The sequence below is a fragment of the Pezoporus wallicus genome, unplaced genomic scaffold, assembly GCF_028554395.1.
Source record: "Pezoporus wallicus isolate ANWC-B61680 ecotype Strahan unplaced genomic scaffold, APGP_CSIRO_Pwel_v1 contig_6999, whole genome shotgun sequence".
Lineage (NCBI taxonomy): Eukaryota > Metazoa > Chordata > Aves > Psittaciformes > Psittacidae > Pezoporus > Pezoporus wallicus.
This window is the reverse complement of record NW_026640180.1, coordinates 140533-155036: the sequence shown is the minus strand read 5'-3', so window position 1 is coordinate 155036 and position 14504 is coordinate 140533. Positions and strand designations below refer to the sequence as shown.

The 14504-nt window shown below is 42.3% G+C and overlaps 1 protein-coding gene across 5 annotated transcripts in view; it reads right to left on the bottom strand.

Annotated features, from left to right (window-relative positions):
• The window catches only part of HERC3 (HECT and RLD domain containing E3 ubiquitin protein ligase 3), a 50036-nt gene that overhangs the window by 10859 nt on the left and 24673 nt on the right, over nt 1–14504 (bottom strand). For 2 of the 5 annotated variants that reach the window (XR_008973316.1, XM_057418003.1), the window contains exons 8-19: nt 14179–14339; nt 13837–13913; nt 12969–13093; nt 12376–12435; nt 9972–10083; nt 9065–9254; nt 7174–7337; nt 6552–6665; nt 5267–5290; nt 5090–5179; nt 1061–1231; nt 355–498 (exon numbers count right to left, since the gene is read on the bottom strand). Coding sequence is in view for 2 of the 5 variants with exons in the window: in XM_057418003.1 (XP_057273986.1) it covers nt 355–498; nt 1061–1231; nt 5090–5179; nt 5267–5290; nt 6552–6665; nt 7174–7337; nt 9065–9254; nt 9972–10083; nt 12376–12435; nt 12969–13093; nt 13837–13913; nt 14179–14339 (1432 nt within the window). In the remaining 3 variants the exon portion in view is untranslated. Of the gene's footprint in view, nt 1–354; nt 499–1060; nt 1232–5089; nt 5180–5266; nt 5291–6041; nt 6191–6551; nt 6666–7173; nt 7338–7406; nt 8909–9064; nt 9255–9971; nt 10084–12375; nt 12436–12968; nt 13094–13836; nt 13914–14178; nt 14340–14504 lie in introns of those variants that run through there. The other 3 variants (XR_008973317.1, XM_057418004.1, XR_008973318.1) reach the window with 3 other exon arrangements.

The following is a 14504-nucleotide window of genomic DNA, read 5'->3' as shown; positions in this document are numbered from 1 at the left end:
AACAGCAATGGAAGTACAGAATCTAATGCCATTATGACCTCTCGTTCTGTAAAATAGCATGATTGTCACATTCACCATCATAAGAGTTCTATAACTGTCATATGATACTTAATACAAGTTTTATTATGAGATAAGAACAGAGAAAGAGCCAACTCCTCAGCAGGCACCATCATCACTGTTCCACTCAAGTTAATGGACCTATACTAATCTACACTCACTGAAAATAGAGCTCACACCATATTGTGGGTGGAAAATGAGGGGAAGAACATTTCTTTCCCAGTTTGCCACTAACTTTCTTGTCATTCAAATACAGCATATTATTTAAACCTGCACATACAGAAGGCAATGGCTTACCGTGTCTGAAAACCACAGCAGGTTTGACTCTGAGTAGTAAGTGAACATGCCATAGATGGGATTGAGGAGTTCTTTTAACAACAGGAGGAAAAATTCCTTTGTCACACCTCCAGCATCAACAGCTTCCTCACCATCAAAGATGACCTGTAGAAAAAGCAGGTCAGTAACAGGGCTGCAGAACTGAGTAAATGATTAGGAGCACACATAAAGCAATTTGTCTAACATACCCATGAGCCATGAGCCTGTTTCAGTGCTCTGCTTGTGGGGAAGGAAAGGGAATGGAGGCAAATCAGGTATTTTAAAAGTGTTTAACTCCTTATGCAAATCACAAATAACCACCTTCCCCACAACTGAAGCAGCAACATGACAGCAGCTGCTAAATTTTGTAGCACCCTCTCAGGGAGAAAATGTGTCCTACTGTAAGAGGCCTGTTCCTGCAAGAAGAGCAAAATAGAGACTACATAATATTATAGAAATGTTTCCTCCCTGCCCCTTATACAGTGGGCACACCAGAAAAAGAGTAAACACTCCAGCAGCCAGAGAGGAGAAAGACTCTACCTTTGCACTGATTAGATCAAGTGTTCCTGTGCGCTGCACCTACGGAGAAGCCACTGTGCACTGGTGAAGTGGTAATGGAAAATGGCTGAAAGTTTGGCAGAAATGTCAGCGGGACAAGAGGGTGCTAAAAGACGTGGGGAAAACTTACTTTAAGAGGCTTTTTCAAATCAATGTCTGAATGGATGCTCAACTCCCTTAAAGCATCACCAACTAAGTTACTCCTGCGAACATGAAGAACCAGGAAAGGGCTTCTGGCCAGCAGAGGCTCCAGGGTGAGAAGCATGAAGACATTCTGCAAATTTGCACCATTTATTGCAACCTGTAAATAAGAGAGAGGTGAGAAACAGCTGCTGCTCAGCTCCTCTCTTCCAATGAAAGGAAACCAGTTAATAACTACATGCGTGGTGTTCTTTTTATCTTTATTCTTTTACTTTTGTTTCCCAAGGGTACAAGGACTGCATGCTCACTCTGTAGAACAGTGTGTGTCTGTATGTCCTCCACCATTCCCCACACCAACATCTTTTGAGTCCACTGACAGATTCACCAGATTTGAGCAACCAAGATACTAAATTCCTGAGTATTTTTTTTATTAGGCAGCTGGGTGGGGAAAAGAGGCTTTACTCATGCCCTTACTGAGTCAAGAAACTCAGTGCGAACACACCCTGATAAGAGCCAGAGAGTCCAGAAGGGAAAGCAGTGTTACAACCAAGGAGCCTGTTGACAACCACACCTGGCAAGGCATCAGTGAACACTTCACATGCAATTCAAAGCTCTCATCTACATGGATTTTCTGGAGTCAGGTAAGGCACAAAGTCCAGTCAAAGCTTTGACCACACATGGTATATTCATTCTCACGCATTGCCCGTAGTAAATGGCAAATTCACGTCTGTAAATTCAGTTTAAAAGTCAGTTAAACCTGAGACAGAAATCCATTGGAAACCAGGCTTCCTCCATTCCAGCACTCACAGAAGTACTGTTTTCTTTGGCCTTTAAGTGGTTGTCTTCATAAAGATCCTATCTATCTCTCAGGGCAACAAAACCTTTACCAGACTGCTGTCCCGGTAAGATAAGGTAGATACCCTCCTCACAGCAGCATGCTGCTCACAAACTGGGCATCTGAAGAGATACCCAAGAGGGTGACAAAATGAAAGCAGGAGGTGATTCTAGCTTCTGAGTGGTGTAGGCTGAGCCTCCTCTGCCTTGCTGCAGCCTATGTGTTCAAGAAGCCACAGAAAAGCTAAGAGATGAATATTACATAGAACCAGCACCATGGTGTGATGGTGCATCACCCATAACCTCAGCCTGCTTGAACCTGTTCTATGATTTCAATAACTTCTCCGTCTTTGTGCAAGAGCTTGGCGATAAGCATCCCTTAATTGTGTAAGGAACTCGTGTTGCAAGGCTAAGACAAGGGCAGCATAACCTATACTTTTCCCGATGACTGGAAAAAGGGAAATATAACCCCCATTTTCAAGAAGGGGAAAATGGATGACCTGGGGACTTCCAGACTGGTCAGTCTCACCTCTGTGCCTGGCAAAATCTTGGAGCAGATTCTCCTGGAAGGCACGCTAAGGCACATGAAAATCAACAAGGTGCTTGGTGACAGCCAGCATGGCTTCACTAAGGGGAAATCCTGCCTGACCAATTGGGTGGCCTTCTATGATGGGGCTACAGAACTGATGGACAGGGGTAGAGCAGCTGATGTCATCTACCTGGACTTGTGCAAAGCGTTCGACACTGTTCCACACGACATCCTTGTCTCTAAATTTGAGAGACATCAATTTGATGGATGGACCACTCGGTGGATAAAGAACTGGCTGGATGGCAGCACACAAAGAGTTGTGGTCAATGGCTCAATGTCCAGCTGGAGACCAGTAACGAGTGGTGTCCCTCAGCGATCGGTGTTGGGACCGGTCTTGTTTAACATCTTTGTCGCTGACATGGACAGTGGGAGTGAGTGCGCCCTCAGCAAGTTTGCCGATGACACCAAGCTGTGTGGTTCGGTTGGTATGCTGGAGGGAAGGAATGCCACCCAGAGGGACCTTGACACACTTGTGAGGTGGGCTGATGCCAACCTCATGAAGTTTAACCATGCCAAGTGCAAGGTCCTACACCTGGGTCGGAGCAATCCCAGGCACAGCTACAGCCTGCGTGGAGAAGAGATTCAGAGCAGCCCTGCGGAGAAGAACTTGGGGGTGTTGGTTGATGAGAAAATGAACATGAGCCAGCTGCAGTGTGCGCTTGCAGCCCGGAAAGCCAACCGTATCCTGGGCTGCATCAAAAGGAGCGTGACCAGCAGGTCGAAGGAGGTGATCCTGCCCTCTACTCTGCTCTCGTGAGACCTCACCTGGAGTATTGTGTGCAGTTCTGGTGTCCTCAGCATAAAAAGGACACAGAACTGTTGGAACAAGTCCAGAGGAGGGCCACGAGGATGATAAGGGGACTGGAACACCTCCCGTATGAAGACGGGCTGAGAAAGTTGGGGCTGTTCAGCCTGGAGAAGAGAAGGCTGCGTGGAAACCTCATAGCAGCCTTCCAGCATCTGAAGGGGGCCTATAGGGACTGCTCATTAGGGCAGTAGTGACAGGACAAGGGGTAACAGGTTAAAACTTACAGGGGAAGTTTAGACTGGATATAAGGAAGAAATTCTTTCCTGTTAGGGTGGTGAGGCACTGGAATGGGTTGCCCAGGGAGGCTGTGAATGCTCCATCCCTGGCAGTGTTCAAGGCCAGGCGGGACAAAGCCTTGGGTGACATGGTTTAGTGGGAGGTGTCCCTGCCCATGGCAGGGGGGTTGGAACCAGATGATCTTAAGGTCCTTTCCAACCCTAACTGTTCTATGATTCTATACCAGGAACTCCAGTGTGGGAGATGAAAGTTCCCTTTTAGCCCTGGAACATTCCTTATCTGAATGCTCTGGGTGAATTTTTGATGACTAAAGCCAACCATCTCACAACCGTATAAACAGTGGTGCTAAATGAGACCCTTTGAGCTATTCTGGACCACAGCGGGCTGCATCAGTACCTCCCTCCAAGTGTGATGACCCTCAGAGTGCACAAACTATTGAGTTTGCAGGAGGGTCATTGGCTGATGATGGGACCTGGGCTGATATCTCCACTACTGGAGGCTCAAACCCCTTCTGCTGAGAAAAGCCAAAAAGTCATTAGATGCAAGTATTCCACTGACTCTTGAGGGCAAGTTTTAATAGGCATACCTATACACACACACACGCACGCATACATATCTCTGTTCGTGTGTGTTACCTTTGTACATCTGCCTATACATACCTGTGTGCGTCTATTGACTTCAACACCCTCTACCAAATATAGTATACCTGCTACCATATCAAATCTTTAATACTGTTACTGTTGTGCTTATAGGTGTTTATAGTGGTTAATCTAACATGTAAGTGTTGTTATGATTAAGTGTTGCTAAATCCTTTAGACATAAATGGTTGACTGAGTCTGAGCCTAAGACTGAATACAGCTGCATCTGGACTCCTTCCTTACCCCTTCTCATTCCAGCCTCTGTATAAATCTCTGTTTTTTCCTTTATATGTATTACCCATGCAGTAAGCAATAGGGTAAACCTTGCCACTGAACACTGTTGTGGTTTTACAAATTTACATTAAAGCTCGTTTCTGACAATACCTTTTACAGTGGTTGTTTAGTTGACCTAAACCACTCCCTTTCATGACACATGCCCATGAGTAACCGATGACATTTTCCCACCCTGAAGGAACCTGTCAACCATCAACCACAGCCAATTCATGTCACAGAGGATGAGTCCCAAACCTCAGACGCTTTGGGTGAGGGATTAGTGCCCAGTGCTTCATCCCCCTCAGGAGGCATCTGCATGAGCAATGCCTGGCACTGGGAGGTTTACATTGGCACAGAAGCCGGCTGTCTTTGTCACAGCCTAGCTGTCAGCTGGCTTGGCTGCCATCTACAGGGTAAGGGTGATGGAGCTGAACACCTCTTCAACCCTCACTTCTGTACAGGCAGAAACTTGTAAAAGTGCCCACTTATCTGAAGGCTTGTCTACTTTTCCAGCCTTACAGGTTTCTGTAACAGAGACCTCATGTTACTTTGCATCCTTGGATTATCCCAAATACGTAAGTACTCCTCCCCTATAAAGCTTATATTTCCACCACAGAAAGGGGCAGGGAAAAGCATTACCTGCATCTGTAGTTCTGCGTCTGTCTGTAACATCTTGGTCTTAGCCTGAGCATCAAAGATGAAAGGATAAGAGCAGAGTGTCACAGCATCCTGCAAGAAAGGCAGGCAGATTGATTCTTATCTACAGCTTCCACAGCATTTCTTTAAGAAAGAGTAATAAAACCCACATTTTCTTACCTGCATGATAGATGGTCTGACTTTCTGTGAAAGAAAAATAGAAATATGAAAATCTTTTACTTTTGATTTTTGTGTCTTGTGTTTTTTGGTTCAAAGTTTAAAGGTGACGGAAAGAAAATTTTCTCCTCTAGGACCAACCACCTCTTTTCCCCCCCTCTTAAAGACAAGCATGTGAATTTCCTCCTTAAGAAAACCACAAATCCAACTCAAAACTTGAAACACCAATGTTACTCGGAAGACTAACTGGCACAGAAGCCTGTGCTAGCCTGCCATAGCTGAAACTTACTCTTATGAAGACAAACAAGAAAACAACCCCCAAGGCAGAGACAATATGAATCAGAAGAGATAAGGCCACAACAAGAGAATGTAAGACCACTCCTGCAATGCAAATCACTTCTCTCATTAGCCACATCAATACATTTTTAACTATTGCTGTTACATAAATTTGAGTCACTATTTTATTGTTCTGCTCACTAAAACTAAGCACAGAGCAGCACTATTTACATGATGGAAAGCAGGAGATGAGGAACACAACACACACAACATTTAGAAAGTCCATGAAAGCACACACAAGAATTCTTGCTACAGTCAGCTTCTACTCCTGCAGCATCCCCTGGCAGGTGTTTTCTGGTGTTCTCTCTCACTCAGGATCCCTTTCCTTGCTATAATTAACCAATCTCACGGGGTTCCTACACAGCATATTCCAGCCCTCAGTTCAGCTATCTCCTTTCTTACAGATGAGAAAGTGAGGCATAAAAGAGGTGAAGGGTCTTACCCAAGATCACCCAGCAGGTTACTGGAAGAGCCAGGAATAGAACCCACATCTCTTGAGTCTTGGTTCAGTCCCCTAGCCAGAACGCCATACTGCCTCCTCTTACAGAGCAACATTTTAAGATCACTGGCTACATTATTCACAATACCTGCCTAAACAGCAGAAGTAAAGGGTAAAAATTATAATTTTAGAATACAGGATTTGGCTCCTGAGGTCTCGATTACATTAAAAGGATCCAGTGACTGAATTAATCCCCTTGTGCGAGGATTGAATGAAAATCACATGAATAATCACAGAGATTGAAGCAAGCATTAGTTACATATTGTTAGCTCCAATTCTTCCAACAGCCTTATTTTAAGTCAATTTTGTCAAGCCACCCAAATCTGAGAGTCTTAACATATAGATGCTCCTATCCTGAATACATTTCACTCTCATTAAGGATATTAAAAATACAGATCTACAACCAGAGAGACAAACATGGACAGCTGTATGACTATACTTAAAACCTCTTACCATTCCCGCTTGATGCAAGAACCACATGAGATAATCCTCCTGAATGTCCACCAAGCTGGAAATCTCAGGGATATAAAACTTATCATATTCTACATGTTTAACCTTCTGATTTACCTAGTGAAGAAAATGTTTTTTTAAAATGTGGATATATTTATCATTTTTTTTAGAACATGCAGGTTTGCTTTCATAAAATCAGTTATAGCAGCTTGCAACAAAAGGACTCAAAGTCTTGTAAAACCACATGGTCCCTTGTATTTTAGAATAAACCAAGGAAAATCAAGATAAACCTCTTCTTGATTTATTTCAGTTCCCTCTCTTCACCTGGACTACCCAGCACCAACACAGTGGGAGCAGAAAGCATCATGGCACAGGTATTTGGGATGCCACAGTACAAGCAGTGTGGTGGCTCATCAACAGCATTCTTTCCTAGTGTTTGAGACAGGACTAAACAATCTTCAAGTACCTTGACAGGAAAACCACTAACATCTTTCCTGTGTGGTGTCTGGTGGACAATGACACAGCTCACAAGCCAGGACCATAACCACCCTCCTGCCAACTGGCAAAGAGCAGACAAGACTGAATCATCTTGAGGCAGCACATGGTGCCCAGGCTTTCCTCTTACCTTGTGGAGTTTCTCCAGAAGTCTGAGAGCAGCTGTAATGTAGCTACTGAATAGAACTGGGATCAACAGTGTCTTTCTTCCACTGAGAAGGTAAACAACTGCACCTTTGTAGAGGTCCACTAGCCTGAGGAAGTATCTTGGGCACACTTGAGACCACCAATTATCTAAAAAGTAGAGGAACATCAATACAAATCCTGAACTAAAGGCCAGAGAAAACTCAAAATGAGGGGGTTACAGCTGAAAATAAGGGAACACACCTGAAGATTGATTAAAATAAACTTCCTTATTTCTGTCCTAACTGTAGCAACATGAAAGCAAGCAAACAGTCAGTTAGATACCAAAAATTGGAAAACTCTTTCCTTTCCACTCTCATACAACCAACCACCCCAGCCATTACTCAGCCCCAATCCCTGATCAGTGCGAGAGCCTCAATTCAAGGGGTTTCAACCTTCAGTTTAAGATACTGTTTCAAGTATCTTGTATTCAGGAGTCCGATTTTGTGGGCAAACTGATCTCTCTCATGAGTGATAAGAATGCAGTTGCCTGTGCAATTCTCTGTAGTAACATATACCTCTCTAGCAGGTGTGAGAACATGTCTCCCTGCATATCTGCACCAAAAGTATGAACTTCCCCTCTTCAGAAAGGCTGATTTATTTCTTGCCAAGGACAGGTAACCCTTACCTCTCCTCTGAAGGGGCACTGACTATTATTTTCTTTGCTAGAACCAATCCACCTGCAAAGAAGAAGCTGGAGCCTGGGATACCATCATGTCAGCTGTTCGAAACAAACACCAATTCATCCACTGATGTGCCAGCACAACCATAGATTCTGATGGTTAAAAGTATGAGAACCCTTTACATTTATGTATGCTAACAATGACAGTGGACTATGTTGAGTAGAGGAAGAAACTTGGTTGCAAAGCCTCTTTCAATAAATACATATATATATATATATAAATAATCACTAAACCTCAAAGTAAGTGCAATGGAGCAATATTTCTGGAGGTTTGAATGCATTACACAGTATTTTACGTGATGATATAGATTTAGTATAAGACAAATTTAAGAAAGAGAGTAAGATAACAAGAAAAGTAATAGCTTAGCAAACATGAGCAACAATCATTAAGCAGCATGAATTCTGCTTAGCTTAAAGTGAGCTCATAAGAAAAAATACTAGCAGAAATTAGAAGACTGATAAGTGGGAGCAGAGCTGGGGTGCTCAGCTTGGTCACAAACCAACCAATAGGTTTTTCTGCAACTTACAGAAGACAAAGTAACATTATATCTAGTATGCTCCTCTATTTATCTTATGCAGGAAGGATATTCTAATGCAGACGATATCTGATTAAATATAGAGAATATGATCATTTAATCTTCATTATAAATCTACTTTATCAGAGCCTCTGAATTGTAGGTAATCTAGATAAGGTAAACTAGATTAACCTACCTAGTAAGTGTTCTTAGAAAATTCAGATTAAGAACTGTTTTAACTCAGAAGTAAAATATTTCATTCTCATTTATTATCCACACCACCATAAACTTTATACATCTTATGTTATTGTAACTAACTTCCCATAACTTACCCTGCATGACACATTCTTCATTTCCTCATAGTTCATGCTTAAAATTCAAATATTATAATTCTTTTACATGGGAACATAGTTTTTTGGGGGGAGGAGTCCTTGAGTCCTTTTGGTTCCCAGCTGCTTTATAGAGGTGACTGCTTCATAACAACACTATATCACAAATAACACCCAATTATCATTGCAGCTGTTGTAATAGAATAGAAGAATTAAACCAACACAAAAACATGACTAAAAAACCTGAAGGGAACACTCTGTGTCCCAGCTGGAGACTGAGAACAGTGCGCATCTTAAATGCCAGCCTCTTACCAAGAACTTTGCTGGGGTTGGTATCTAGGCGCAGAATAGCCATTGCTAGGGGAAGTGTTAATGTGATATAATACTTGGAGTCTTGGAAGGGTGGGAATTCAGGGAGAATCAGATATATCCTCATTGCCTCCACATCTGGTGGTGAGCTAGACAGCTGAGGAATCAAAAAACTTTCAAAGCTCTTCAGTATCTACAGGAAAACAAGACAAAAGACAACAACTTATCCTTTGGGATAGAGAACCTACAATGCAAATGATGTGCAAAAACTGATGAAATAGAGCACACTCAGAATGGTCGAACTCAACAGCTTTTGCTGCTGATCTTTTAAAAACACTCCATAGGACAGGACTAAACTCCGATTTTTCCCAAATGCATGAACATTTGGATAGGTTTTCCCAGGGCTAGCTAGAGGTCAGCTACTCGCTCTTGTTAAGGTCACAACCCTGGTTTAAAAGTCAAACCCAGAGTAGGACAAAAAAGCTGTAAAACTTATAGCTAAGAAATGGCAGGGGGACGTACACAATTTTATCCCATTGCTTGCACTTCCAAAAGGAAACTTCTGAGCTAGAATAAATTATACAACTGTAAAGTACTCAACTCCTGGCAGGCAACAAATGAGCACAGAGTCATTATTTATGAGTATAACATACACTGAATTCATTTCAGCAGCCCTTTCAAGTAATAAATGCCATGAGATTATTTTTTTAGAAGTGACTCTTAGAGACACAATCCAAGCAGGTGAAAGTCAGCCCAGGCCAATGGAGAAGTATCCACTGATACCGTAAAAGATCTGGCCTGCAGATTTTTGATACAACCCTTCCCAAAAAAGCTGCTGTTATTTGTATGTAACAGAGGGACAAACCCTTTATTTCCCCTATGAGTACCCAAAATCCCAGAAGTGTAATACCTGGTCTAGGAGAATGGAGTGCTGAGAGTTCATCAGCTTCTCAAACAGCACCCTGGTGGAGTTCAGATCAATCCCTGGGATCTTTGGACTGGTTTTAAAATGTTCATCAATTCTTTAAAAAAAAAAAAATCCCAGATAGGCATAAGTTTAAGGAAGAGCCATCATTACCTGTGTATTGGCATAGTCTGAGAGCAAGCAATGGATACATTCCCTCTAGAGAATTAATCAGACTAGAAACAAAGTAGAGGTTGTAATCTTTGCACTTCATCAGTGTCTTTGATTTCCCCAGGACTCCTTTACTGACACAAGAGCCAGCCTAGACAGGCTGGAGTGCTTAAAATCTATAAAGTATGTATACCCTATGTATCAGGGTCTCCTGTGTTGTCTTCATACGTACTACTGTTATAGCAAAATCTGTATATCACACTCAGTAAGAAAGGGAATTGTGATGCATAAGATGACACAGACTGCTGTAAAAGGGGACATCAGACGAGAGTTTTCAAAAGAAAACAGGGGAAGATATTCAGAGTAACTTTTTGGCAATTCCTATCTCAAATTTTCTAAAACTAATCAACAACCCCAAACAAAATACAGCACAGCTGAGAAGAGTCTCCATATGGTCTTTAGCTGTAACAAATGTGCTATCCTTTCTGCTGCACTTGAAAGGCTGTAACTTACTCAGGCTACCTGTGTAAGAGGGACAATGAAGGCAAGTTTGTGGAAGACAATGGTCCAACAGCCAGATCTAGCAACACTGTCTAGTCCAGCAGGTAAGTTGTCTAGCTCAGTGTACAGAGCATGATCAGCACCTGGTAGCAGAGGCTTTCAGCACCATTGTCTGCAGTAAAGCTGCACACAGAACCTTGTAGTTGCTAGTAAAAAAAGGTAGTTGCTGTATTCCATTGACCTCAAGGATTTCCCAAGTCTGTCACGACTCATCTGAGACTGTGCTGTATTAGGCACTCTGAAGGAAAAGGTAGCTATTAAAGATGGGATACATTTGTCAGTTTGCTGGTGTGACTATAACGACATGAGAAGCTAAACATAGCCTGCTGTAGTAGAACAGCTATTTCTATAACTGGCTGAAAATAGCTCCTCCTAGTCACACTGTGGTACAGAGCACTTCGAACTGTGATGTGCAGAAGTAGAACTGGAGCATGTCCACTCACACAGCCATGGAAAAGCTGCTTTTCCATCTAACCTGTGTACCACAGTGCTGTATTGCAAGCAGGCCAATATGGCATTAGGATACTGGAGGGATATACTAGGGTATTTCTATCAAGTGCACCGTGACATACAGCTTCACATATAAAGGTACAATGGCTAAATATAACCTAATTTCAGTGCATGGTGGCTTCAAATTTTATCATTCATTTGGTCAAAGATTTCCTGTAGAAGTTAAGTCCTGCGGTAGCCAGGGCATCACTAAAGTGTAAGAAGAACTGCACTGGGATGAAGAAATCATAAATTCCACTCATTTCCACATTCAAAGGAGATGGCAGAATATTTACAGTGACTCAAAAACTTGGATACCTCAGTAAATACTTTAAACCAACATGACCCAACTCTTCTGATGTAGTAACATGCTGCCTTGACACAAGACTGGAAAAGAAACCATTGGACAAGTGGAAAATGCAAGAATAATGAATAAATTGTTTTCTTTTCCCAGTTACTCTTGGAAAATATTACTCAAAGATTACTCAGCGTAACTAAGCTTTTCTTCACCTAGCTGCAGGTCATTTACTCATCACATCACCATAAAAAATTTCTTCTTCTCCTCCTCCTCATCTTATGCTGCTACCTCCCCAACAATTACAGACACAGCCAACACAAGCCTTCCCAACCCACAGCCTTTGACTCAGCTATGCATATTACATCCTTGTCACCACCTATTGCTGGTTACACCCATTTGAAATTCCTGCTTTTGTAAGCAGGAACACAAAACTTTCCACAAGTGATGTCACCTAAAAGGAAAGTGCTTCCATGCTGCCCCAGATGTATTTTCCAAGAGCAGCCTGTGTTGATATATACCTCCACCTGCACCAGCCCCCATCAGCTAGCTCAGCTGCGTAAGAGACTACGCAGATACCTGGTACCACTCATCTCCCTTAATGACATATTCCTGCCCCTCTCTTTTGAAGATGTTGACACTAGTTTCATAAGGAAAAATAACAGTTGTAACAACTCCAAGGAATCTGTGCCACTTACAGTACACTTACCATGCACTTTCTTAAACCATCTGCCTTCCTTACTTAGCTCTGATCACCCAGCTCTTCAGTGAATACTTTCTACTCTCGTCTCCTGTCTGATCAGAAAAAACAAATCCCACTGCAGCAGGGAGTGAAGTAAAGGTATTCCAGTCTACCTCAAGGGAAAGAGACAGTTCTATAATTTTGCCACTTACTTCTTCTCTAAGAAGCTTCCATTCCAGCAGGCAGCTGAGGACAGTATCTGAACAACATTACTGTTTGCAGCAGGAAGACAAAAGAAAACAGAGATGGAGGTTAGGAATAGACATTCCAGCAAATCTTTTCAGCTCTCTTCCCTTCCTTCTATGGAAAAATAAAAGTCAGGATCACCCCTTAAGAGGCATAGAGGGTAAGCGGTTCAATTCAGTTAACATCCCTCTTCGAAAGGAGGGATGTTAGCAGTGCCCCCTTCCCATCTTCTTATGGCAGGTACACAGGGAAAGGAATTCATCTGTTCACAGGTTCTTGGTGCTTTTGACAAACTCTAAGCACACAATGAAACACCACTTTAAAATCCATTTCCCACCCACCATTTGCACTGTTCTGAGGCAGCCTCAAATTCTTCTAGTTTTGCTCAGAAGCTCTAACCTGGCAGCCTGATGACTAGCAACTGTCTTCCCCTTGGAAACGATCAAGAACCACACTTGAAAAGGCTTCTAAGTTTCAAGTGAAAGCATGGCACGGAAGCCAACAAAATGATTTAAATACGACTTTCAACAAAAGGCTTGTCCAGTGCCATAATACCTACTTGACAGAATTAGAACTGTTCTTTTCTAAAAGCTTTTGCCTCCAGACATCTATAGTTTCATCATTTATTAAACAGGTGTAACGTGTTTCATTTATGGTCCGGAAATCATCAGCAGGCAAGGAATTCTGTGAGAAGATATAGATTTCAGCAAATACAAAGCTTGTAAAACAATTCCTTCTTATCTATAATCTCTGTGTTTTCTATATAACTGACAGCTTTCTTAGTGTGGTTTCCGAACAAGTTTGGTCAGGAAGTTGTGGCATCACTAAGAAGTCAAAAGAAACAAAAACAAAACCAGATCAAATACATTTTAAAATAGGAGGAAAGGAGAAAGAAAATAAAAATCATTTCCTTGAATGTACCAAAGCCCTTAAACACTGCCATATCTAACTACAGGGTTAGCACATTTATTCCACACCTATTGCCATGCCTCAAAAGTGTACGTCAAACACTTCTTGAACAAAATAAGACAGAAGCAGAAAAAACAATTCAGTACGCAGCCCTCCCATCCAGCATATCTTGACAAGACCCTAGTGTATGTGGTCCACTGCCCTGCACTCTAATTGCACAGACCCCAGTGCCTGAGCAGGAAATGCCTCACTTCCAAATGCAATCGAGACTGGACTCCACTCCTGCTGATCAAACTTAAATCAGTAACTTCCCAATGGGTCTTTGATGTGCCTCTAAAGGAAGGCAGCTTTCAGCCACTCCTAAAAAGCTGTAAATTCCTGTAACAGCCGTCGTTGTTGGTAACGTTTATAAGGTAGAACGGACTCCAAAGCAACAGATCATTTTTGGGAGACATTGGCAAAAACAAAAGATGCTGGGACAGGGAAGCAGACTTGAGAAGATACTTAATTTGTTTTACCTCATATTCGGAGCAAAGCACAAATGTTTGGTCTCCTCCAGAGAAGATATGTTTAACAATGTGATATTTACAGGCATCTGTTGAAGAAAGATTAGAGGCTGATGAACACAAGCTCCTACTTTGTCTTTTCCCTCACATTTTCACTGCCACTGTCTCAGGCTTTATACTATAAGGAGAATCTGGGCTGCTTGAAGGCCATGCTGAAATCAGCTGAAACTCAAACACTGTAGCACTTTCACAGGAAGATGGGTTTCTTTCGCAGGACAATGTCAAGATATCTTTAGACAGCCATGGGTGAAATGAAATTATTTACATCCATTTGTGACTCCAAATCACACATACCAGGTTTCCCTGAGAGTTGCCCATTGTGAGCTGCCCAATGACCCTTGACAGGAGAGGGACACGTCACATTGCAAGTGTGCCCTGTTCCCAGCTGGCCTCTTGTTCCACAGCCAAATGCATAGATCATTCCTGAAGAAGGCACAAAGGCTAAAGTGTGATGTCTGTAACAGAGACAGGTAAAAGTTGAGGCCTTGTTTAACAACTAAAAGAAAAAAAAAACAAAGAACAAAAAATCAAACACAGCATAAAACTTATTCTCAGTTCCCATAGGCCAGAAGCTGGTGCAAAGCAGCATCTTCACACTAGCACCAATGCTCAGTTTCTGC